Source organism: Chlorocebus sabaeus, chromosome 12 (assembly GCF_047675955.1).
Source record: "Chlorocebus sabaeus isolate Y175 chromosome 12, mChlSab1.0.hap1, whole genome shotgun sequence".
Lineage (NCBI taxonomy): Eukaryota > Metazoa > Chordata > Mammalia > Primates > Cercopithecidae > Chlorocebus > Chlorocebus sabaeus.
In genome coordinates this window covers 4,761,602-4,785,136 of record NC_132915.1, presented here as the reverse complement: position 1 = coordinate 4,785,136, position 23,535 = coordinate 4,761,602, and the positions used below count along the sequence as shown (strand labels likewise).

At 44.9% G+C, this 23,535-nt stretch overlaps 1 protein-coding gene across 3 annotated transcripts in view; it reads left to right on the top strand.

Moving 5' to 3' along the window:
• FAM120A (family with sequence similarity 120 member A) overlaps positions 1-23,535 on the top strand; it is a 115,643-nt gene that overhangs the window by 41,311 nt on the left and 50,797 nt on the right. For all 3 annotated transcript variants that reach the window (XM_007969793.3, XM_073021440.1, XM_007969791.3), the window contains exons 4-5: positions 5,507-5,635; positions 6,807-6,903. In XM_007969793.3, the coding sequence (XP_007967984.1) occupies positions 5,507-5,635; positions 6,807-6,903 (226 nt within the window). The remainder of the gene's footprint in view (positions 1-5,506; positions 5,636-6,806; positions 6,904-23,535) is intronic.

Sequence of the window (23,535 nt, the reverse complement as noted above, 5' to 3'; positions counted from 1 at the left end):
AGGCAAGGACACATTACTGTAACCCTCCTGTGTAGTTACTGCTGTGATGAGATGAACCACGTGCTATTTTAGAATCTCAGGGAAAGTTAGCAACACTGCTGATGACGCTTTTCATGGATGAACAAGTCTTGATGTGTTTTTTCCCAGTTGGAAGTATATTGATAACTACCTTCATGTGTGTGGTGTTTATACAGGGCTGTGTGTGTGTGTGTGTGTGTGTGTGTGTGTGTGTGTGTGTATGTATAGGGTTATGTAGATAGATAGCATAGAAATTAACTTCTCATACATATATGCTTTTATCATGTTAAAACATTTAACAAGTTTCTAAAGGATTTATCCTAGAATACCTTTTAGTACCAAGATTCCCTGGTATATTTAAATAAAGACATATGTCCAACTTTCCAATCTATCCATCTTCTTCAATTTAAAATGTCTCATGTAAAGTCCATCCATATGTCCCTCTGGTGTTGCATTTCTGTCTCCAGCCACTTTCTCATGTGACAGGGGTGGGATTTGTTGATGTGACCAGGCCTTTAGGACAGCACCTCTGACTCCTCCTGCACCTGGCTAGCGAATGCACACCAGGTCCTGACCCTAAGGATTAAAGACGACGTCAGGGAGCTCATCCTGGATTGGATTGAGAAGGCTAGATTAGGAGCCATCCAGGAGGGAAGCAAGCTTCTCTCTGCACAGGCTCGGAGCCGCCTGCGGAGTCGGGTGGTGGAGGGTGGCTGGTGGGGAAGGTAGCTGCATGGTCAGCAAATTATAAAGGGCCAGTGTTTTCGGCGTTAAACCAGAGGTGGCATGTTTGATGTTATTGAGCCCCTCAGAAGGATTTAGGGGACACTTTAATTATAGCATCTGTTTACTTCAAGGATCTTTTAGCTGCATGTTGTAGGGCTGGGGATAGTGATGACAAGGATATCCACAGGAACAAAAGCAGCGGGTTCTGTTGTTTTCTTTTGAAGTGGGATGGGAGTGAAGCAGGGCTGCCCAATTACTTGTGGTGTCATGGGTGTAAGCCATCGTCATGGGCTGCACATGCCCCTGGGAGACAGGAGGCCCTGCACCCTTCTCTATGAACTTCTTTACTTCTGGGGAAAGCCTGTTGCTGTTCCTGCCTGCTCTGGCCCGGGAGGCTGACTCGTTTGCTATGCAAGGCCCAGGCTCTCCGGGTGCTGGTGCCTGTTGCAAAATAAGAAGCAATGGTGGCAAAATGTCCACCTCCCTAAATTAAACCACAAAGGTTAGGACCAAACTTAAAAATATGATCTTTGAGTGGTATGGTCTTGTTTTTGAGTGTATTTTGGCATTGTGTTCAAACCAAAGTTTATTCCAGCCAATTTAATGTACTATTTTCTAATAACAACTCTGTTTTAAACCTTCCCATCCATATCAAACACAGTGATGTTGAGGTTAAGAGGGACCCTTTCTCTAAATGAAAATATAATACTTATCCTATATAATTTTGGAGGGCCCAAAGATGTTGGAATCAATGTATTTGTAAGAATTGCATTAAACATTCTTCATTTGATGAACAGTACCTTACAATCCTAATGCTATCTATCAAAGTTGAATGAGAGCAGTTTCAGCATCAACTCTTGAACGGTAGCTAAACTAACAAGAGAGTACCCAAATGTGCTCTAAAGGGAGCAGCACCGGCTGATGTTCTGCCGAGTCTGTGAGTGTCCAGGACCCAACTACAGGGAGATAACAGGCAGGTGCTCTGTACCCAAGCCCTCACGTGGTGACCTGCCTCCCTCCTGGGGGCCCACTGTCCCCCGGGGGCTTTCAGGCCCTGTGGGTTTTGGGCAGAGTCCCAGGAGCCAAAGGGCCATTTGGGAAAGGCTGAAACTTGGCTTCGCAGTCAGCCAGCTTCTGTCTGAAGTGGTCATTTTCTTCCTGGAACTCCTGGAGCGCTCTCAGTGGGTCCGGCAGCCATCCAGTCTTCCTGGGCCCTTTTCTTATGGAAGAGGATCTCCCTCTGAAAACTAGAAGTGTCTTCCTTCAATTCCTAGTGGTTACAGGTCTGACACATGCAGTTTAAGTACTAGTGCACCTTGCGAAGTCTCTGATCGAGGTCCAGGCAGTAGCTGTCCTCCTGCGTGAACTCCTACTGAGGCCCCATCATGGGTTCTCAGTGCAGTTCAGGCAGAGCAGGAAGCTTCAGCTGCAGCTTTGCGAGCTCCTTCCCCAACTGTGCCCTTGTGCCCTGCAAACAGGCCTGCTCACCCATCAGACTTTGGATTTGTGCTGTGCGTTCTTTACTCCTTTGGAATTCTTCCCACAGTTGCTTATCTGTTGCTCCAGTCTTTCCTTCAGGACATTTGAAGGATGCACCTAAGTCAGCATCACCATCCACATTCTTTGGAGGAACTTGTAACCAGGATGCTAGCGGACCACCATATCCTGCTTCCCTGTTCCCCTCCATTTCCAAGTCTCCATCCTTCACATGGTCTCTACTGCTTTCCAGCAGATGCAGGATGCTTAGAGAGGTGTGAGACAGGGAGGTCATTCACCTCACTCCAGCATTCATGGCCTCTTCCATTATTGTCTGTGCTTGCTCCGGCCTTTTCATCTTCCCCTTCTTGTCTGCAAGCATTGCTTCCGTCTCACAATTTCTTGGTCGGGCAGCTCTGCAGGTTGCCAGTGGTCAGTGCTGTCATTCAGATCGTCTGTGCTTTGCCCCAGAAGATCTTCTCCATCGTGCTGTGAAGCATGTGAGACCTGCTTTGTTCAGTCACTTGGGGAAATCCAGGAGGCCTGCTTTTCTGTGCTCTTTCAGAAGCTCACCTAGGTCCTGGTAGGAAGACCTGCGTGTTTCATTTGGAACTCTCAAGCAGGGGGTTTGGAGTGATCGAGGACTGGCCTCTGGCACAGGCAACATTAGGCCACCACCAGCTTGGGGTGCTAGCCGCATCTTGGATCTGGCCGTTCTATGGACCTCACCCTGGGCTGAATACCTTTGAGCTGACTCTTCTTTTCTTCCCACTGTGCGTCATGAACGTGAAGGCCACCACAGCAGTGCATGCCCAGATCACGCAGGGTTTCCATAGGTTCACTGGCACTAGTTCTAGGATTCTGTACATCACTAGTACTGCTGCCTACAGGGGGCCCAGCAGCAGCTGAGTAGCCATTGTGTGGTGGGCAGCAGGCCCTCCGTGGCTGCCAAGGGCTCTGCCTCCACTTGCTAGTGGCCTGTGGGCCACAACTGACCACTTGGGACCCTGTGGAGGGTACTATCGCTAACACAAACAAGGGCTGCCATGATAGATGTGTGAGAATTAATTCAGTACTATACATAAAATGCTTAAGAGAGTGTCTAGCTAAGATATGTTAGCTAATATATCATCGTGATCCTCAACAACAACAAAATAACAGTAACCTAATACACCGTTATGACTCACTGGAACATGTCCCTGTTTTGTGCATTTCTCACTCACAGAGACTTGGAAAGGCAAAGGCACTTACCAAAGGGGACTCTGCTGTTCTGTAGCCACCTCCTTACATACATGGAGCCTTGGAGAGCAGGGGCCTGGAGGGGAATGACAGAGAAGTCATGTCAATTTTAGGTTTTCCAGTACATATAATAGAAATGTTTATACAGTACTGTAGTTTATTAGGTGTGTAATGACATTTCGTCTGAAACACAAGGTACATCCCTTAATCAAAAATACTTTAGTGTAAAAAAATGCCATGATCTCTTGAGTCTACAGTGAGTTGGAATCATTTTGCTGGTGGAGGGTCTTGCTGATGGCTGCTGACTGATAAGGGTGGTGGTTGCTGGAGGTTGGGGTGGCTGTGGCAGTTTCAGGAAACTGGACAACATTCAAGTTTGTCACATCAGTTCACTCTTCCTTTTATGAAAGATTTCTCTGTAGCCTACGATGCTATTTGATAGCAGTTTACCTACAGTAGAAATGTTTTATGAAATTGGAGTTAATCTCAAACCCTGCCACTGCTTTATCAACTAAGCTTATGTCCTATTCTAAATCCTTTGCTTTTATTTTGACATCTTTGACAGCATCTTCACCAGGAGTAGATTCCATCTCAAAAAGCTGCTTTCTTTGCTTGTCCATAACAAGTATTTCCTCATTTATTCAGGATTTATCATGAGGTTGCAGCAATTTGGTCACATCTTCAGGCTCCACTTCTAATTCTGGTTCTCTTGTGATTTCCCCCACATCTGCAGTGACTTCCTCTACTGAAGTCTTGAACCCTCTCAAAGCCATTCATGAGAGCTGGAATCAATCAAGTCTTCCAAGCTCCTGTTAAGGTTGATGTTTTGACCTCCTCCCATGAATCATGAATGGTCTTAATGGCATCTAGAGTAGTGAATTCTGTCCGGAAGGTTTTCAATATGCTTAGCCCAGATGCATCAGAGGAGTCATTTTCTATGGCAGTTCTAGCCTGATGAAATGTATTTCTTTAATAATAAGACTTGAGTGTCAAAATTACTCCTTGATCCATTATGGAATGAGGAATGAATGTTGTGTCAGCAGGCATGAAGACAACATTCATTCCCTTGTATATTAACATACAAGGGCTGGTCCCTCTGCAGGCTCTCGGGAGGATCCTGACCTGTCCAGCCTCGAGTATCTAAGGCCCTGTCATGCTGCATCACTGCCTCCTTTCTCCAAATTTCGAGGACCCTGTGATTCCCTTGGGCTTGTCTGAATAATCCAGGATAGGATTCTTATTTGGAGATCAGCTGACTGGCAGCCTTCGTTGAATTTTGCCACGTAATGCAGCATATTCACAGGTTCTGGAGAGGAGGATGTGGACAGCTTTGGGAGGTCATTGTCCTGCCTACCACAAAGCTCTTATTATGTGGTTAGTCTTCTTTTCAACCTGTTAACTTATGTTTTTCTGGTATCAGCTGTTTTTGGCTAATGAGATGTTCCTACACTTTATTTGATATTCTTTGTCACTTTCCTCAAACATGCCCCTCAACAGGTAGTGATTCCATTTTTCTCCAGTTAGAGCTGCAGTTGGCCTTTGAAGGTGGATTCAAGAACTTGGTAACTGCATTTATGCTTACAGTTTCAGGTAATCCTGGGCTGTAATCTAAAGGTCCTACTGGTGCAGGCCTTCATCTTTATTGGTTGGTGTTGAAAGAAAGGGAGCGAGTGGTGGCTCCAAGCCTTCTTTCTGGGCTGCTTTGTGCTTCACTTGTTATGGATGCAGGTCCTGGGCTTGGAATTAATTGCAAACAAGTCTTGGACTTCTCAGAAGTGGTGGAAGGCTGTCAGATGCTCTTTTCACCCAACACAGTTTAAGCAGCTGAGTTGTATTTCATCCACTGAAAGGAAAATCTCGTTCTTGAGCTTCAAAATGTGAATGCTCAGGGAAGTCTTAGGGCCAAGATCTCACAGGTGGACAATCATCAGGCACTGATAAGATCTTAGATAGTAGCTCCTTGTTGGAATTTCTGGCTCCTGCATTCAGATTAGCCTGGTTCTGGTTGCTCACCATCCACTGTTGACACCTGTGTTTGTTTTCTCAGGTCCGGGCCCACCAGCTGGTCTTGCCACCTTGCGACGTAGTGATCAAAGCCGTTGCTGATTATGTACGCAACATTCAGGACACCTCTGACTTGGATGCCATAGCTAAAGATGTTTTCCAGCATTCACAGGTAAAAGAAAAAAAAAAAAAACCAGATTCATGGGATACGACTTTACATAGTAGTGTGGCCAGGTTTGGAAGAAGGGGACTTGTGGGTGCAAGCTGACTGGATGGGTCTGAGAGCTCTTGCTCAGGCCACTGGAAGAAAGCTGCAGGTTGCAAGGCCGAGGCTGAGGTAGCCTGGTCATGGTCCCTGCCAGCCAGGAAGTCTCAGCTGCTTCACCCAGCTTTTCCAGCCTGAATAGAAGGAGGGAGATTCAGTTAGACGGTTGGTGAGGTCTGCTGCTCATAAGTTCTCGAGCTTAATAGAATCTGTTTTTCAGAGTTTTCAGAATATGAACTGTATCAAGTCAGTCATATGGCATTATAAATCTCTGATTTGTCTGTTTTCTTCAGGTGATGGTCAGGGATTTTCTTCTTTTTTCGGGAAGTAGGTATGCCAACAAGTTGGCATCAGTAGAATAGGCAAGGCTCTGTGAAACTCCTGCCGTGTCTCTGGAGAGCTGAAATCTGGCCAGGCACGGTGGCTCACGCCTGTAATCCCAACACTCTAGTAGGCCGAGGTGGGCGGATCACCAGGTCAGGAGTTTGAGACCAGCCTAGCAACGTGGTGAAACCCTGTCTCTACTAAAAATACAAAAATTAGCCAGGCGTGGTGGCAGGCGCCTGTAATGCCAGCTACTTCGGATGCTGAGCCAGGAGAATCGCTTGAAACCGGAAGGCAGAGGCTGCAGTGAGCGGAGATCACGCCACTGCCCTCCAGCCTGGGTGAAAGAGTGAAACTCCGTCTCAAAAAAAAAAAAAAGCTGAAACCCTGGGTAGGCATATCCCCAGTCTGTCACTGCCATCCGTTCCCTTGGTGCAGATGGCTTGAGATTCATCTCTGGGCACGACCAGAGACCGAGCAGAGTGGAAGTCAGAGAAGTCCTAGAGCTAGAACCCAGGGCCCTGACTACCACGTTGGAGTTCTGCTCTTATAACTACATTGCTTTAAAAAAGTTCACATTTGGTTTGATTCTTTTGTAATAATCTCTTGATTTTCCCTGAAAGTTTTAATGTCATTCTAAATTCTTCTCTTGAAAAGCTGCAGAATATTATACATATGCTGAATTATAAAAACATTGTGATACACATGACCAGTGGCACACTCATTTATGAAGGTTTTCCTGCCTTTATTTCAGTCTAGAACAGATGACAAAGTTATTCGATTTAAGAGAGCAATTGGATATTATTCAGCGACTAGTAAGCCTATGTCATTTCATCCACCACATTACTTAGGTAAGTAAATAAAAGCCTGTGATCAATATTGACCATGTGATAATCCAAATAGGTTTAAATATTCACCATATAATCTTGTAGGTTTATGTTTCTGAAACATGATTTTCTGTAGTTATGCCAGTAAGTATAGCCAAAATTCCTGGGCAGACTCAGTAGCAATCCTTGAAAATATTGAGGAGGAAGAGAACTTAACAGCCTTCGTAGGATGAAGAAGAATCAGAATCAGACGGCATCGTGCAGATGAGGCAGCAGGTCGAGGGGATGTTGATGTCTTGGCAGCTCTGAGATATCTGCTTCTAAATACAGAATTGCCTGAGGACATAGAAGAGCCTCCACAACTGCAAGTGACTTCATAAATGCAGTATATTTGTAGTTTCTCTTTTCTTGACCTCTGCCTTTTTTTTTTTTTTTTTGAGACGGAGTCTTGCTTTGTTGCCCAGGCTGGAGTGCAGTGGCGCAATCTCGGCTCACTGCAAAGCTCCGCCTCCCGGGTTCACGCCACTCTCCTGCCTCAGCCTCCTAAGTAGCTGGGACTACAGGCACCCGCCACCATGCCTGGCTAATTTTTTGTATTTTTAGTGGAGACGGGGTTTCACCATGTTAGCCAGGATAGTCTTGATCTCCTGACCTCGTGATCTGCCCGCCTCGGCCTCCCAAAGTGCTGGGATTGCAGGTGTGAGCCACTGCGCCCGACCTTTTTTTTTTTTTTTTTTAATTCTTTTTTGTTGTTGAGCAGAGTCTAGCACTGTCGCCCACACTACTCCCAGGAGTGCAGTAGTGTGATCTCGGCTCACTGCAACCTCTGCCTCCCAGGCTCAAGTGATTTTTGTGCCCCAACTTCCTGAGTAGCTGGGATTACAGGCATGCGCCACCATGCCCAGCTAATTTTTGTGTTTTTAGTAGAGATGAGGTTTCACCATGTTGGCCAGGCTGATCTCAAACTCCTAGCCTCAAGTGATCTGCCCATCTCAGCCTCCCAAAATGCTGGATTACAGGCATGAGCTACCACGTTCGGCCTGTGGAAGATCAAAAGTTAATTCAGAGATTTGAAATTGGGAAAAAAAGTATTTATAAGCTGTTAGCCTGAAGCCTGCTTCATAATGACCATCTTGTGGAGGTTATAAAGCACTAAATCGTAAGTAGAAGTATGAGGAATAGACCCCAACTCTCGTTTAAATTGTGGTGTTCGCTTCATATAAGTTAACGAAAGAATGAATGCATGTACAAGAGACTCTTACTGGAAGGAGACTTTTTGTTTATTTGAGAAGACTAATTCCAAAATTGAAAGTGGCCTTAGGAGCTGCACCTTTTATTTATTCAAGCATGGTGTCTGCTGTGTGCTATTGGAGATCTGGGCATTGGAGATCAGAGGCATGGCACTGGCTTTGGCTGCCTATGTATGTGGCTGGGTGATAGACAGGGAAACGTGGCCTGTGCTGATGCCCTGTTATAAAGGAGGTACGGCTTGTAACCTGGAGATGGGCATGGGTGGAGGCCAGGGCTGCTTGGCCCTGGCCTCTCCACTGGGAGGTCAGTAAATGGCAGCAGCCTCCTGGTGGGGCTCTTGGCTGCTCTCTCGCTCCCCTGCAATCCATTTTCTTCCCAACAGCCAAAGTAATGTTTAAAAATGGCAATTGGACTGTGCTACTCCCATGCTTAGAACTCCCCACTGGCTTTCCATCAGACTTGGAATAAATTCCCAACTGCTTACCTTGCTTCCTCCCCGTGATCTGAGACTGCTGGCTCCTCACTCCTGAGCGCAGCCGCCTTTCTTGCCTTGCATGAACTGAGGTAGCTTCTGCCCTGGGCCTCTGGGCCAGCTTTTGTGCCTGGAGGGCTCCTTTCTCTGATCGGCTTGTGTTTGTGTCCTTCTGATTTGTGAGATCCAGGCTGTCATGTTCTCCAAGGTCTGTCTGGCTTTAAATCTCTGCACACTCCTTGGCTTCTCTTTTTCACCACCACCACCCCTTCCCCTGTCACTCCCCACAATGTGAAGTCTGGGGTAATGAGGGCCTATTAGTCACCTTTATTTTACTTATCCCCAGTGGATAAATATTTGACTGAATGAATTGATCCACTTGGTTTTTAAATCAAGAGAGTAAAGTGATGAGATGTGTTTTAGGATTAGTTTTGGAAAAGGGGGCACAGAGCATCGGCAGGAGGGAGACTAGCTGTATGCTGCTTCATCAGTTAGGGTGAGGCTTTATGGGACCAGATCGTGGTGTGTCTGCTGTATACCCTGCATACAGAAGATGTCTAATAATTGCTTGTGGCGATGATGGGGAGCATGAACATTGCCACCTGTGGCCTACTGCCTCCTGACCTTGGGCTCCCTATTTTATTAGAATGGGGTCTTTATGTGAATATTAAAAGAGAAGGAATATGTAAAGTGCTTTAGTGAAGTACTTGTTCAATCATTCAATACCCTTTTAGATCATTCTGCCTATGAGAATAACAGATACTGTCTGATAGTAGATACTGTCATTATTCTTCTTGTTGGCAGAATGCCTTCAACAGGCATGGAATGACTGGGCATTAGAATGAGCAGTGAGGAGCCTGAAAGGAGCGCTCAGAGGTGGGGCTGGCAGCCTCCTGTGTTTCGCTGACATTGTGCTCCTGTGGGACAATCTGTATGGCAAGTGTGGTTTAGAAAGTCCTTAGAGTGTACTTGGGACTAGAAAATCTGCTTGGGAGAAAATTAGGAAGATAAGTATGGAGAAAGGCAGCACACTTAACATTTGGCATTGATCTGGGCTCATGATAACAATCATGAAGATGTTTTGAATAGGCAAGGTGAGTTAAGTTTGAATATCTTAAAAATATGTTCTGCCAAGTGCTTTTGTGTTCTTATCAAATTATTAAGATTTTAGGTAAGTATTTTAGAGATGAAGTTTATTCAGAATTTAGTTTCACTTTCATTTTCACTACTGGGTGGCTTACGGAGAACAGGAAAGTAACTGGTAGAGTCTGGGATGTTTGGGATGATAGTTGCAGGCAGCTTAGTGTAGGCATGAACTGGCTGTAAATCCTCCTGTACAGCTTTCCCTGATGCTTCTGGGTGTTGCAGAAATGCGGGTTGTATGTGAAGGGACTAACAAAAGTACAGGCACAGAATGACAGCCAGGCAGGAAGTTTGGGCAGTGTAGAATTTTAAGATGACTGGTATGCAGTCTGGAATGGCAGGAGGCAAGCTTGGAGAGAGGCTTCAGGCAAGATTGGGAAGGACGTTTTGTTTCAAGCTACATACACACAATTTGAAACTAGCAGAAATGGATTCTTGTAAAAATAACTTTAGCTTTTTTCTGATAACTCTGAAGAAACATGTTATATTAGCTCTCATTGATTTTTTTCCCCCTGCATACTACTGGAATCCTACCAATGAAACTAACAGGATGAAGACTGGAACCTAAGTTGAAAGTCTAGAAGGAACAACATGGAGTCAGTGGGACCCTTTCTGGCACCCCAAGTTAGAACCCATGATACATTTTTCGTAGAAATATTTTTATAAGTAATAGGTAGGTCCTAAGTGGTGTTTGGTGATCTGTCATAGAATCCAACCACAGTCCATTATGTTATTCTACAGGAAGATAATTCAGAATTTTGAACAACCAATGTGGGGATATCACTTTCTTGTTATATTAGAATTTGTCTTATTAATCATTCAGAAATTGGAACGTGTGTAGAGTTTTGGAGAAGTTTTAGGGTAATCGTATGATCTGCTTAGAGAGCACGGCTATAGGGGAAAACATGGGGCGAGTTGATCTAACCAGAGGTTTCTAAACTTGGCTGGAATTTTAGATTCCACCTCGAAACTGCTCTTTCAGCATCTTCATTGGGCCTTAGGAATTTATATTTTTTAAAAAAGGAATGTTCCTAGTTAGATACCAGTTGGCCTGGCTTTTAGGAACCACCACTCATCCTCTGTGCCTTTCCTTGTAAGCCTGTAAATCTATCTGCAATATTGAGAAAATCACCTGAGATCTCTAAACAGTTATTGGGTAGTGTAGAGTTCTTAGGAGGACACACACACACACACACACACACACACACAGACACAGACACACACACTTGCAGTATAGTCTCCCAGAAATCATGTATTTTGAGATGATTTTGAAAATAAGTGGTGATGAGATACATTTTTAAATTTTATTTTTTAAGGATTCACTATGTCATAATTACTAAGCGAGGACCTGTGTATCTGGAAATGATTGTGATTTGTTCTTTCTGTCACGTGTAAAATCTGCCACAGCTCACCAGGAAATCACCAATGTAAATGCAACACAAATAAGATATGTGATAGTTGAGATTTCAAAATATTTAGTTCCCTGGTTAGACCAGTTGCTTAAAAATCATTGGTGGAATTTACAAAATAACAAGTAACGCAAGTGTTAGGGTCTCACCTCAGATCTGTGGATGTGGAATTTGGGCACAGATCCTGTGTGCAGGTGAAATTGAGGCTGAAGAAGCATCCACTGTGTCATTGGCCTTCCTTAGTGAAAACAATAAATGAGCTCCTACTGCACATTTTAATTGCACATTTGTTAGAACGGTTAACATAGAAAACACCAATAACACTAAATGCTGGTGAGGATGGGTAGCAACAGGTGGTGTTGCTAATGGGGATTGCAAAAATGGTACAGCTACTTTGGAAGACAGCTTCGCAGATGTTTACGAAATTTCCAAGTCATGCTTGTTGGTGTTTGCCCAAAGGAGTTGAAAACTTATATCTACACAGAAACCTGCGCACAGATATTTAAAACAACTTTATTCATAATAGCCAACACTTGGAGGCTACCAAGATGTCTTCAGTAGGTCAATAGGGAAATAAAGCTTGGTATATCTAAGCAATGAAATAATCAGCACTAAAAAGCAATGAGCTATCAAGCCACGAAAAGGTGCAGAGGAACATAAGCACATATTACTAAGTGAAAGAAGCCAACCAGAAAAGGCTACATACTGTGGGATTCCAACTATAGGACATTCTGGAAAAGGCCAAAAGTATGGAGGCAGGAAAAAGATCAAGGGTTGCCAGAGGTTGTGGGGAGGGAGGGATGATTAGGCAGATTTTTAGGGCAGTGAAACTATTCTGTATGATACTGTAACGGTGGATACATGGCATTGTACATCTGTCCATATCCAGAAAATGTACAGCACCAAGAGTGAACCCTAATGTCAACTGTGGGCATTAGGTAATCATAACGTAGCCAGGTTTGCCTCATTGATTGGAACAAATGTGTCACACCAATGCAAAGTGTGTCCTCTGCTCAAAATTTCTGTAACCTTGAAACTGCTCAAAAAAAACAGGCCTTTTTTTTTGTTTGTTTAAAGTAAAGAGCTGGTTGATTTGTGGATTTCATGACAGGCAGTGCGCTGGGTGCTGAATGGTGTGGTAAATAAGAGAGCAGTTACCATTGCCCCTGCAGATGAATGCATAGTGGGGAAGCGAACACCTGGGAATCCTGCAGGAAAGAGAACAGGAACTTCAAGGAAGACCAACCTGATTGAATCAATCTACGATTAAAGTGACGATTCTGATTGATTAGATTATTGTCGAGTGGGGTTTGGGGGTTCAGTAGGCATCTAGCAAGGTGCCAATATGGGAGGAAGTGTATTCCATGCAGGGGAGGTGGCATGTGAGAGGTCCTGAGGTAGGAGGACATAGTGAAGAAGAGGAAGAAGAATGTGGCCGAAGCACAGAAAGCAGGGAGAGTGGTCAGGTGATGGTGAGAGCGGTAGTGCAGTTGCCAGGCACCACCTTGGATTTTAGACTTTAGTCTTAGAACATGAAATCTCATGGAAGAATTTTTACCTGTAAAAAAATGATTTTGTAACTATCATACTACAATGTGTTAGTCTTAGAACATTACTAATATCTTAGCCCTCTTATATGTCTTCCCTGGTTGCATTCCTCGACTCTCTACCACCCTCAGTTTTGTATTAGTTATTCTCTGCTTCTCTGTATAATTTTATGTCTGTATGTCTGGATACGAAATAGTTTCATTTTGTTTGTTATGAAATAAAATCATATAGCATGTACTCCTCCGACTTGCCTTCTTAATATTTATATTATTGGGTTTCATTCATGTTGGCATAGTTCATTTTTTAATGCCGTGCAGCATTCCATTGTATTAATATATATTCGTCCATCCTACTGTTGATGGAAAATGGACTGTTTCCAGCTGCTTGCCATGATGGACAGTGCACTTGTGAACTTTGTTTCATGTGACCTGACGTGCACAGGAGTGGAATTCCAGGGAACCTCCGGGGTAGGGCTCTGCTCAAGCCTCTGCTGCTGCCAAACACGGATGCACCTATTTATTCTCCTGGCAGAAGTGAAAGAATTCTCTCGTTGCTCCACGTTTTTTTTTGGGGGGAGCTAGTGATTATGAAACTATATCCTGTAAAGGTTTCAGTTTGCATTTCCCTGATTACTAATGAGCTTGAGAATCTTTATGTTTATGGACCGGTAGGGTTTCTTCCATTGTAAAATGCTTGTTCATGTTGTTCGCTTATGTTTCTGTTGGGTTGTTTTTCTTTTGCTTATTCATAGGGATACTGAATATATATATTGGATGCTAGTCAGATATATGGACTGCAAATAAGAATCTCCCAGTCTGTGGCTTGCATTTTTCTGTCTTCATGATGTGCTTTGATATCAGAGTTCTTAATGTCAAATACATGAATTTTTCCCTTTATCGTTTGTACCTTTAAGTCCTACCCTGTATTTATGGTGAGATGATGTCATGTCTGAGATTTGCTTCATAATAATGCAGTAGTGGGCAAAGAAGGGTGGAAGTGCAGATGACACGCAATAGGCCGTGTGCTGGTTGATTTTGAAGGTGGTTGGTAGATACATGTGGCTCCTAATACAGTTCCCTTTTTTCTTGTGTATGTTTTAAAGTGTTACATGAGAAGGAGAAAAAGAAAACGTAAAGGAAGAATTCCTCCCTAGCCTGAGGTGACAAACATTTTGTCTTCTAAAAGTTTTATTTATGATTTTGCCCTCTCATTCTACCTGGCACTGAATTTTGTTTATGGTTTGAGTAAGGGAATTCAGTTTCTTGTTCACTATGTGGAGAACCTGTTGCCTTAGTATTGTCCACTGAGAGCGCTGTCCTCTTCCGACATATCGAGTGTCTCCGTGTGGGTCTGTTTCTGGGCTCAGTTCTGTTGAATTTCTGATTATCCTCGTGCCACAGAATTACGCCCTTCTAGTCACCATAGCCTTGTAATAATACTTGATGTCTGGTTGGGCAGATGTGCCCATGTAATATTTCTGCAAGAGGTCGAGACTTCTTGATCCTTTTCACTTTTATATACATTTTATGATCCTTGTGGTGATTTTGATTGGAATCACACCAACTCTGCAGATCAATTTGGAAAGAATAAAATCTTTATTATTGAGTGTACTAAAGAAAATGTTACATTTCTCTATTGATTTGAATTGTCTTGAATATCTTTCCATAAACTTGAATTTTCTTCATTAAACATTCATAACATCTTTCATTAAAGATATTGCTAAGTATTTATTTTTGGGTGCTATTTCTATGTGTGTCTTAAATTATATTTTCAAATTAATACTGTAAGTTGATTTTATCTTAACAACTTTGCTCAGTTCTTATTAATTTTCATAGTTGATTTGTATCTTGCTTTGGCTGATTGTGTCTTCTCTAGTATCTTTTTGATCTCCGTGATCCTCTGAGCCAGCTGTGACTTAGGGCATGATTTTTTTTTTTCTTCTTTTTTTTTTTTTGGTTTTCAAGACGGAGTCTCACTCTGTCCCCCAGGCTGGAGTGCAGCAATGCAATCTCAGCTCACTGCAACCTCCACCTCCCGGGTTCAAGCAATTCTGCTGCCTCAGCCTCCCAAGTAGCTGGGATTACAGGCGCATGCCACCACGCCCGGCTGAGTTTTGTATTTTTAGTAGACACGGGGTTTCACCATGTTAGCCAGGCTGATCTTGAACTCCTGACCTCGTGATCTGCCCACCTCGGCCTCCCAAAATGCTGGGATTACAGGCGTGAACCACCATACCCGGCCAGGGCACGATTTTTAATAGAAGGTGCGATGGTGACTGTTCTTGTCTAGCCCTTGATCTTAAGGGGGAGTCTGATGTCTTGTCATCTTAACCCTTAGCACTGTCTCCTCTACCTTTTCCAGATTAAAGAAATGTCCTCATGAAAGAGTTTTAATCTGGGAGTGGTGTGCTGAGGTATGCAGTTGGATTGCTCAGGCCTCAGTGTGCAGAGGGGATCAGGGTGGTTAAGGGCAGGTGTAGGGAAGGGAGTGGGAAACTCTTTCAGCATTGAGGCAAGGCATGGTTGCAGTCCCTGGGGCAGGTTCTCCTCTGTGGGAGGCAGGAGTGCTGGGTGGATTTCACAGATTTTTGGGAGATAGAATAAGTAGATAGTAGATAGTGATGCTTGATTATAGAAGCTCAATGAAAAGAATTCTGGGGAAATGGCTCCCAGAGTTTTGGCTTGAGCAGCTCAGGTGAGGATGCCATTAATGAGATAAAGATGATTGGAGGAGGAGCAGATTTGGAGGATGGTTTTGGACACGAATGTTGAGGCGCCTTCTAGGATCCCGGTGGAGATGAGAAACGGGCGTTAGAATGCACAGGTGAAAGCAGAGTGAGGAGCTAAGCTGGAGTCCTGGGTTGCAGCTTTGCTGGTGTGCAATGCTGAGAGGAGCCATGGTGGTGGAAGTGGAGGATAAAGAGATGGCGCCCCTGGGGCCAGATGCAGGAGGCGGATACACAGAAAGAGTGGCACAGCGAGGCTAGGGGAGGTAACCTGTGCACGATTGTTAGCAGCGCTAAGTTCTGAAAGGCTGGGCAGGAGGAGGGCGCCGCCTGATAGGTGGAGTGTCAGAGGGACCACTCAGGGCAGGCTTCGGCTGAATTTGGGGCTCCCAAACCTTGTGTACGTACAGTTGGTTGGCCCTCAGCAACAGGCAGTGGATCCTAGGAAAAGTCATTTTTAGCTTTCCTTCTTCCTCAGTATAGAAATTCATAGAAGAGGATAGGATGGGTGGCAAGCTCAGGCCTCTCTACAGTCATTTCCATAAAGGGGTGGGGCTTTGAAATGCAGGGGAGAATTAAACAGGTTGAAGTCGTTATGGGGATGATGACTGCTGAGAGAGATGGGTTAACGATACAGAAGGGATGGTTTTGGTGCACATGTGGTTTTACAGTGGAGGTATGGGAGCTTGATCTCTCATAGCAGAGAGCCTCCTGCTACCTGGCCTTTTGAAAGTCCAGCCTCCACTAAGCAGCATGGAGAGGTCACAGAGTGAGCAGACCGAGGGCAGATACGTAGAGCAGCCGGAATGCTGCGTGTCAGAGAAGAAATTTGCAAAATAGGACCGTGTTGAAAAAGGTGCTGATCAGCACTAAGCAAAGAACAGATGCTGTACAGCAACCTGGTCCTGGTCACAGCAGCACAGTGACCTCTGGGTATAGCAGCTGCCAGGTGCTTGGGAAGGGCTCCGTGGGGTGTTTCATTGGTCAGGAACCTGTGGTTAGCTTGTGTCCTGACAGGTCCCCAAGGCTGGTCACATTCTACCAGACCAGACTGTGTCCGAGGGATCACCTTCTTGCAACGCCCAGTGACTGACCTGGATGGCTGAGTGGTCTGGGGTGGGCACTGCTACCTCCAGCTCGGGCAGCCTGCCCAGGAGAGGGAATTCATGTTGCGAAAGTTACTTGTGACAAACCTGAGGGAGAAGTCGGGCTGGTCCTGGGACTGGTGTGCTGGGCTCTGGCCATGGGGAGCCTGCCCCTGCTTTGCTATTGGACATCACTCCATCCTGACTGAGAAGGGCTCCTGTGCTACATGAGGTCTGTGTGTCCGGCTGCTCCCCTGACTTTTCCTCAGAATAAACAGCCCTACTTCATGTGTCACCACAGCCCTGATCCTTATGTCGCATTGCTCAATAGATAGTGTTAACAGTTATTTTGAAAATACACGTACTCTCTCTCCAGTAACATACCCCCTAGAATCTGAGGAGATGATGAGAAAATATCCCACTTGGAAGCTGAAAAGACAATATGTAAAGAATGGTTTTAAATGCCGGACAACTGATCCTAATCTGCGGAGAAAAGGTGTTCAGCCTCCAAGGAACCCAATGGCATGCCACTCAGACCTGGAGGTCTGAACAGAGCCCACTGTAGGCTCTGGTGAGAAGTCTGTAGTGTAACCTGCCTGAGACAGCTGAGTGCTCTAGCAAAAGGGCCAAAGGATAGAGGCAGGTCCTCTAGTGCAGAAAGAATGGAAATGTGAAAGAGACCACATGTTGGCCCACACTGCCCCAGGCCATGCCTGGCTGACAGCTGGACGGCTGGACCCACCTGGACCCACCCGGTGGCCCTCCTGTCCTGTTGTGGTCTGGGCAGAAGAGGAACCCCTGGGGCCTCTTGCGGAGGAGTGGGCTCAGCAGGGGACATGGATGGCCTCGGGGGTTGGGACTGACCAAGCCTGGGGGCTATGACCCGTAAGCGGGGCCCATTATAGAAGCTGGTGATGACTTTCTTATTTTCTCCAGAGGTAGTTTGATATTGTGCAGTGTGGAGGTACCATATAACTTAGCCATGTCCCTGCTGTCATTGTCAAGAACATGTTTAGTTTTTTGCTACTATAATGATTTAAAATTTTTTTTTTTCATGAGGTATTCAATATTATACTATTTCTGTATTTTACTAATAACCTTAAAAATCTGACATTCCTTAAAAATGTGTTATATTAGGCCGGGCGCAGTGGCTCACGCCTGTAATCCCAGCACTTTGGGAGGCTGAGGCGGGCAGATCACGAGGTCAGAAGATCGAGACCATCCTGGTTAACACGGTGAAACCCGTCTCTACTAAAAATACAAAAAATTAGCCGGGCGCGGTGGCGGGCGCCTGTAGACCCAGCTACTAGGGAGGCTGAGGCAGGAGAATGACGTGAACCCAGGAGGCAGAGCTTGCAGTGAGCCAAGATTGCACCACTCCAGCCTGGGTGACAGAGACTCCGCCTCAAAAAAAAAAAAATTGTTATATTAAATCCTCACTTTGTCCTATAGCTTTGCTTACTAGACTTGCCCTTTCTTATTTGTATACTAAAGTTTTGTTGTTGTTGTGATGAATAACTGTTAAAAAAAAATAGAAGGAACAGTAGAGTGAGTGGTGCCATACCTACTTCAGGTTACACAAATGGCAACCTGTGCTTGAGGTCAGTCTTTATAAAAAAGAGATGCATCAGGCTTTTCTAAAAGTCATGTACAGCCCCCTTGAACATGTTTTTATATTTCCTCGCCTCATACATATGCAGTAATTAATATATTGCTTTAATTTTAAATTAAATGCTGTATTATGCTTACTATTCTGCACTTGGTCTTTTTGAGATGTGTCCTAGTTCATCTTGATGAGTTTTTATCTTTAAAGCTGATGCAGATGACGTTGATGTTAAGCCCTGGAGGCTGACGGAATAAAGGGCACCAGAGGGAAGTCAGGGCATTACTCCTGTTGAGTAGAAAGGCCACTCATCTTGCGCTTCTGGTCCAGAATTCCCAAGTAGGAAATTGGATTCTCCTGTTGGTGCTGGGGACTTTGCTTTCAGTGTCTGCTCTGCGACCTTTCACTCCATTTTCAGTGAGTTCGTGGTAATTAGAGTGAAGTAGGAAGTGACACAGGCTGCCTGATCTTGTGGCCGTTTTGGAAGGTCATTTTTATTTTGAACTTAAAAATCAAATGTTTTGGAAGAACCCTCCTTTGAGCCATTGTGTGATTTAAAAGACTGCAGCGTGCGTCTTCCCAAAGTGGATGCATTTAGGTTTATTAACATTGGGTTTGTTAATGGCGTTTCAGTATTTGGTAATAAATGAGGAATGTCAGTTCAGTTTACCAGTGACTTCAAAATAGAGAGCTGGTAGAGTTTCCTTTTAGGTTGTGCTTTTCCAAAATCCACAAATGGTCAGAAACTCATTTATCTTGTTTCATCATAGACTTACAAAACACATTTCGGTGCCTAAATGGGATTTGGGATTTTTGTTTGTTTTTTTGTGTTGCTTTTGTGAGTGTGTAGAGACAGGGTCTTGATGTGTTGTCTGGGCTGATCTGAACTGCCTCAGCCTCCCCGTGTCAGGATTGTAGGCATGAGCCGCCGTAACCAGCCTTAATAAGATGTAATGTTTCTATTCTGCCTTCTTGAACTTTGCTCAGTCAGTAAACATATTCTGTTCAAACTGAATAATTGAACCCAGGAACTAAATACATTTGGGTAAAACTTGCTACTTGAGACTTGGGCACCGGGTGGATTTGAATGATGCCGTACTCGTGATGTCTACCCTCTCACTATCCACATTCAGGGATGGAAAAGATTTGGAGAGTGAGGAATGCTTATAGTAAAGTTCAGCCCAGCTCCCTGCTGTAGAATGTTCTTGTATGAGCAGTCAAGCAGTCAGTAAAGCAACCCTTTTCATTGTTGAACTGCTCTCGTTCTTAGAACGTTCTTGTTTCTGTTGACTTGAAATTTGCTCCCGTGGTTTAATTTTTCCTGCTGTTCAGAATTCTTTCACGTGCTGCACAGGACGTGCCTGTTCACTGAGTTCATAATCTTACTTCTCATGGGCCTTGCACTTAGCCTTCTTCAAGCTCATCATCCCTCAGGTTTTGCCTCCTCCTGTCACCAGGCCTTGTCTTCTGGGCACTGACATCTGACTCTTCCCATGGGGTCTGGCCAGCACCGCAGGCTCTGGACCAGCATCAGCTGCCCCCGGGCTCTTAGCTCTTGGGAGTTGCTCCTCCATCCTTTGCCTGCCTGGGCACCGACCTTGCACCTGGTCTCAGTCCAGGCTCAGCCCCGGCTCTGCTGGTCCTCTTCTCCCTACAGGATGGCCAGCCGCCGCGCCCTCCCACTGTGCTCCAGGCCCCACCCGGCCTCTCTGGACACTGGATCTGTAGTGTAATGGGAACAGGTCACATGACAGTTTCCTTTCTATACCTTTTTATTTTCTGTAGACTATTGAGGTTTAGTAAACATGTCTGTTTGCACATGCTTAAAATGGTTGAAAAGTTTTGCCTTGTGTGTGTTTGCAAGCGACGAAAACTAAAGGTGGTAGGGATTATATTAATTTATTTAATCTTGGAGTCAACATTTTCAAAGCTATATTTTTTGGGTAATACTTGAAAATCATACAATGTCTGCCTATTTGTTTATTTATGAGATGGAGTCTCACTGTGTCACCCAGGCCAGAGTGCAGTGGTGCGATCTCTGCTGACTACAGCCTCTGCCTCCTGGGTTCAAGCGATTTTCAGCCTCTGCCTCCCGAATAGCTGGGGTTATAGGCACCTGCCACCACACCTGGCTAATTTTTTTTGTTTTTAGTGGAGACGGGCTTTCGCCATGTTGGTCAGGCTGATCTTGGACTCCTGACCTCAAGTGATTCGCCCACCTTGGCCTCCCAAAGTGCTGGATTACAGGCATGAGCCGCTGAGCCAGGCCAGTGTTTTGTTTTGTTTTGTTTTGTTTTTTAAGACTGACTTTGTTATTCTTCTTTGTTTTGTTTAACATAACATTTCAGAATCATATGCCAAGTAATAGAGGAACATTTGTTAGGTGGGGCTAGGAATGGGGCTGGGGTAAGGCCCACTGTAGTTCTAAGAAGAGGTTCCAGTTTAGCACCATTCCTATAAGAATGTTATCGTATTTTAATTCAGAGCAAAAGCCACACAGCTGCATAGAGGTGTAAGTGAGTCCTTTGAGGAAGTAGGTAACTGAGCTGTAAAAAGTCAAGATCACACAGCTGAGGGATTGCGGTGCGTGTTTCTTTTCATTCTGAAAGAACTTTTTACTATTTAACAACTATTTTTAAAGTTACGAAATATTTTGAAATATAGTATAGTTTTTTGGCCTTTTTTTCTTCTTTCGCTCCTTGTCTTCAGTCTGCGTACTTTTTCTTTTTTTTCCCGAAAGCCCACCTCTCTAGTAAGTGTGGAAGGAAGAGAGTGAGAAACTGGTGGTGTGATCTGTACTCTGGAGCCTCCCGTCCCTTCTGAGAAAGATGCCTGTTGTTGTAGAGAAGATACGTAGCGGTTCTGCTCGGCTGCACTTGGGCATGGAGAACAAGAACCAATTTAGACCCAGGCCTGAATCCACAGAGGCAGACCCTGGGTTAGGAGGCGCTTCTGCAGCCTTCAGAAGATGCAGACCAATTAATTAACTCATTGGACTGCTTTGATAGAATAGTGACTTTCTCTGTGGATTCACAGAGAATTATTTGAGGTCAATGATTGGAATGTGATTTTAGAAAATATTCTTTCCTTGGAATTCTTTGGTTTTAGGCTGTAATGTAGTTTGTTTGTTTGCTTTAAAGGAAAGTTTGTGCTTTCAAGGACAGTTTTAGGATGTAATGGCCAAAAGTCAAACAACAAAAACGATCATCTTCCCTTGAATATATGGGTGCTACATGAGTCTAGCTTTTCATTTGTATTATTCCAAAGTTAGGTATGTGAGGTCAGCCACAAGATATTATACACTAGACATTTTACATTGATTTAAATTATACTGTCAGAGCTTGAATAGATTTTATAATATTCTTTGGGCCAAACCTGCCTATCAGAATCACCTGTGAACAGTTTTTTAATAGCGACTTTGATTGCACACATGGAGGTGCAGATCTAGCGAACATACTGTTTTAGGAACAGCTCCTCATATTGTCTATGCCATGCATGTGTGTGTGCCGTGCATGCACGTGTGGGGTGTGTTTGTGTGCATTCCTGTGTGTATCCGCACCTGTGTGTGAGTGAGCACTTGATCGTGCACGCACATCCCTTAGAGGTGTGGACCTGTGGACTTACTGGTCAGTTAGGAATGTGTTGTGTGTGCGTGTGTCTGTGTGCATGTTGCGTGCAATGTGAGGTATCTGTGACTACACACATGCCAGTCTCATTATTCCCAGCTTCTTATACCACAGTTGTCTTTGTTTGGTACAAAGGTGGAAGCTCTGCCAAGGTTTTTTCTTGGTACGAGCCAGGATCAAAGGGCTGTGGCGTTTTAGAGCTTACAAGCTGAGGGCCCTTGGAAGGCAGGAACTTCAGACGAATTCTAGTCTGTAAGGTTCCTAGTTGTTCTCTGGGGGGAGTCAGCAATGATCTGTGCTTCACTCCCAGCGTCTGTTGGCCGTGCTTGGCTCTCAGGAGGCCGGACCAAGGACAGCGTTTGCTCTCCTGGTCTCACCACACCCGGTATTGGCTTAGGGAGCCTCTTGCCAATGCCGCCATGGACGTTAGCTTTTCAGAGAACGAGAGTGAAGGTTTGGGGAATGTTTCTGTCCTTACCTGTATTGGCAGTAGGCAGTGTGAGAGGTGGTGGTTTGTGGGTTGTGTTCCCCTTGCCTGGTGTTTTCCTCTGATTTCATACTGCTATAAAGAACTGCCCCAGACTGGGTAATTTATAAAGGAAAGAGGTTTAATTGACTCACAGTTCAGCATGGCTGGGGAGGCCTCAGGAAACTTAGCATCATGGCGAAGTTGAAGGGGAAGCAAGGCACCTGCTTCACGAGGCAGCAGTAAGAAATGCCGAGTGAAGGGGGAAGAGCCCCTTATAAAACCATCAGATCTGGTGAGAACTCAGTCACTATCATTAGAAGAGCATGGGAGAAACTGCCCTGTGATCACCTGGTCTCTGCCTGGACACGTGGGGATTGTGGGGATTATAATTCAAGATGAGATTTGAGGGGGGACGTGAAGCCTAACCATATCACCTGGTGTTCAAATGAAGAGGTTATAGAAGCATATCTACTGCTTAAAGAGGGAAATTGGAGTCAGGAAGCTTTAGGCTTAGTTTTCTTCCACATTTAAAACAAGCCCAAGGAAGAGATGTGTAGCCGTGCAAGCCCCTGGCGGATCTGTTGTGTCTCACACAGGTTTTCTATTTTCTCTGTGTCTTCAGCAGTGCATCTTACACCGCCTCAGGGCTCCTTTCATCCCCGGGCCCAGTCCTCAGCCTGACACAACATAGACGCTCAGCAACTAAGTGTTCTGAGAGGGAGTACAGCTCCTGGGGGTCCGCGTCCCATGTCCTCGTGTTTCCTGCTGGTAGTGTTTGGAAGTGCTATTGACATCTGGGCCCCACTTGGTCCTTGTTACTGCGGGTCTTGTGCCGTCTCTGGAACAGCCCTTTATGGGCACCATCTACTCACTCATTCACTTCTGTTGGCTGACGTGGCCCCTGAGATCTCTTCTTGTCCTTAGACTCCGTGAGGCCAGACGTTGAGTGTGGAGGCTTCCAGCCCCTGCCTTCTGTCCCAGCTTCGGGCTGGCCCGGCTCCTCATCCTGCTGTCCTGCTTCAGCCATTCCTCCATGTGCTTTCAGTCCCCTAACAGATTTCTTCAGTTTGCAACATAGCGTGGGAATGATGACTAGCACATGCCAGCACACATCAGGCAGGTTTATGAAATTATGTTTTAAGAGAACACAGAATCCCAAATTACTCATCCTGTATATGTGTTAAAATGTGTAACCTAATTGCTGAACAATGAAAAACAATTCCTTTTACATTTAAAAACTCACTAGTTAGCTAAGAGTATAATGGTAGTTGCAATGTACTTTAAACAGAAAAGTCCTCTTGCTTGACAAAGGTAAAGGAAACTGT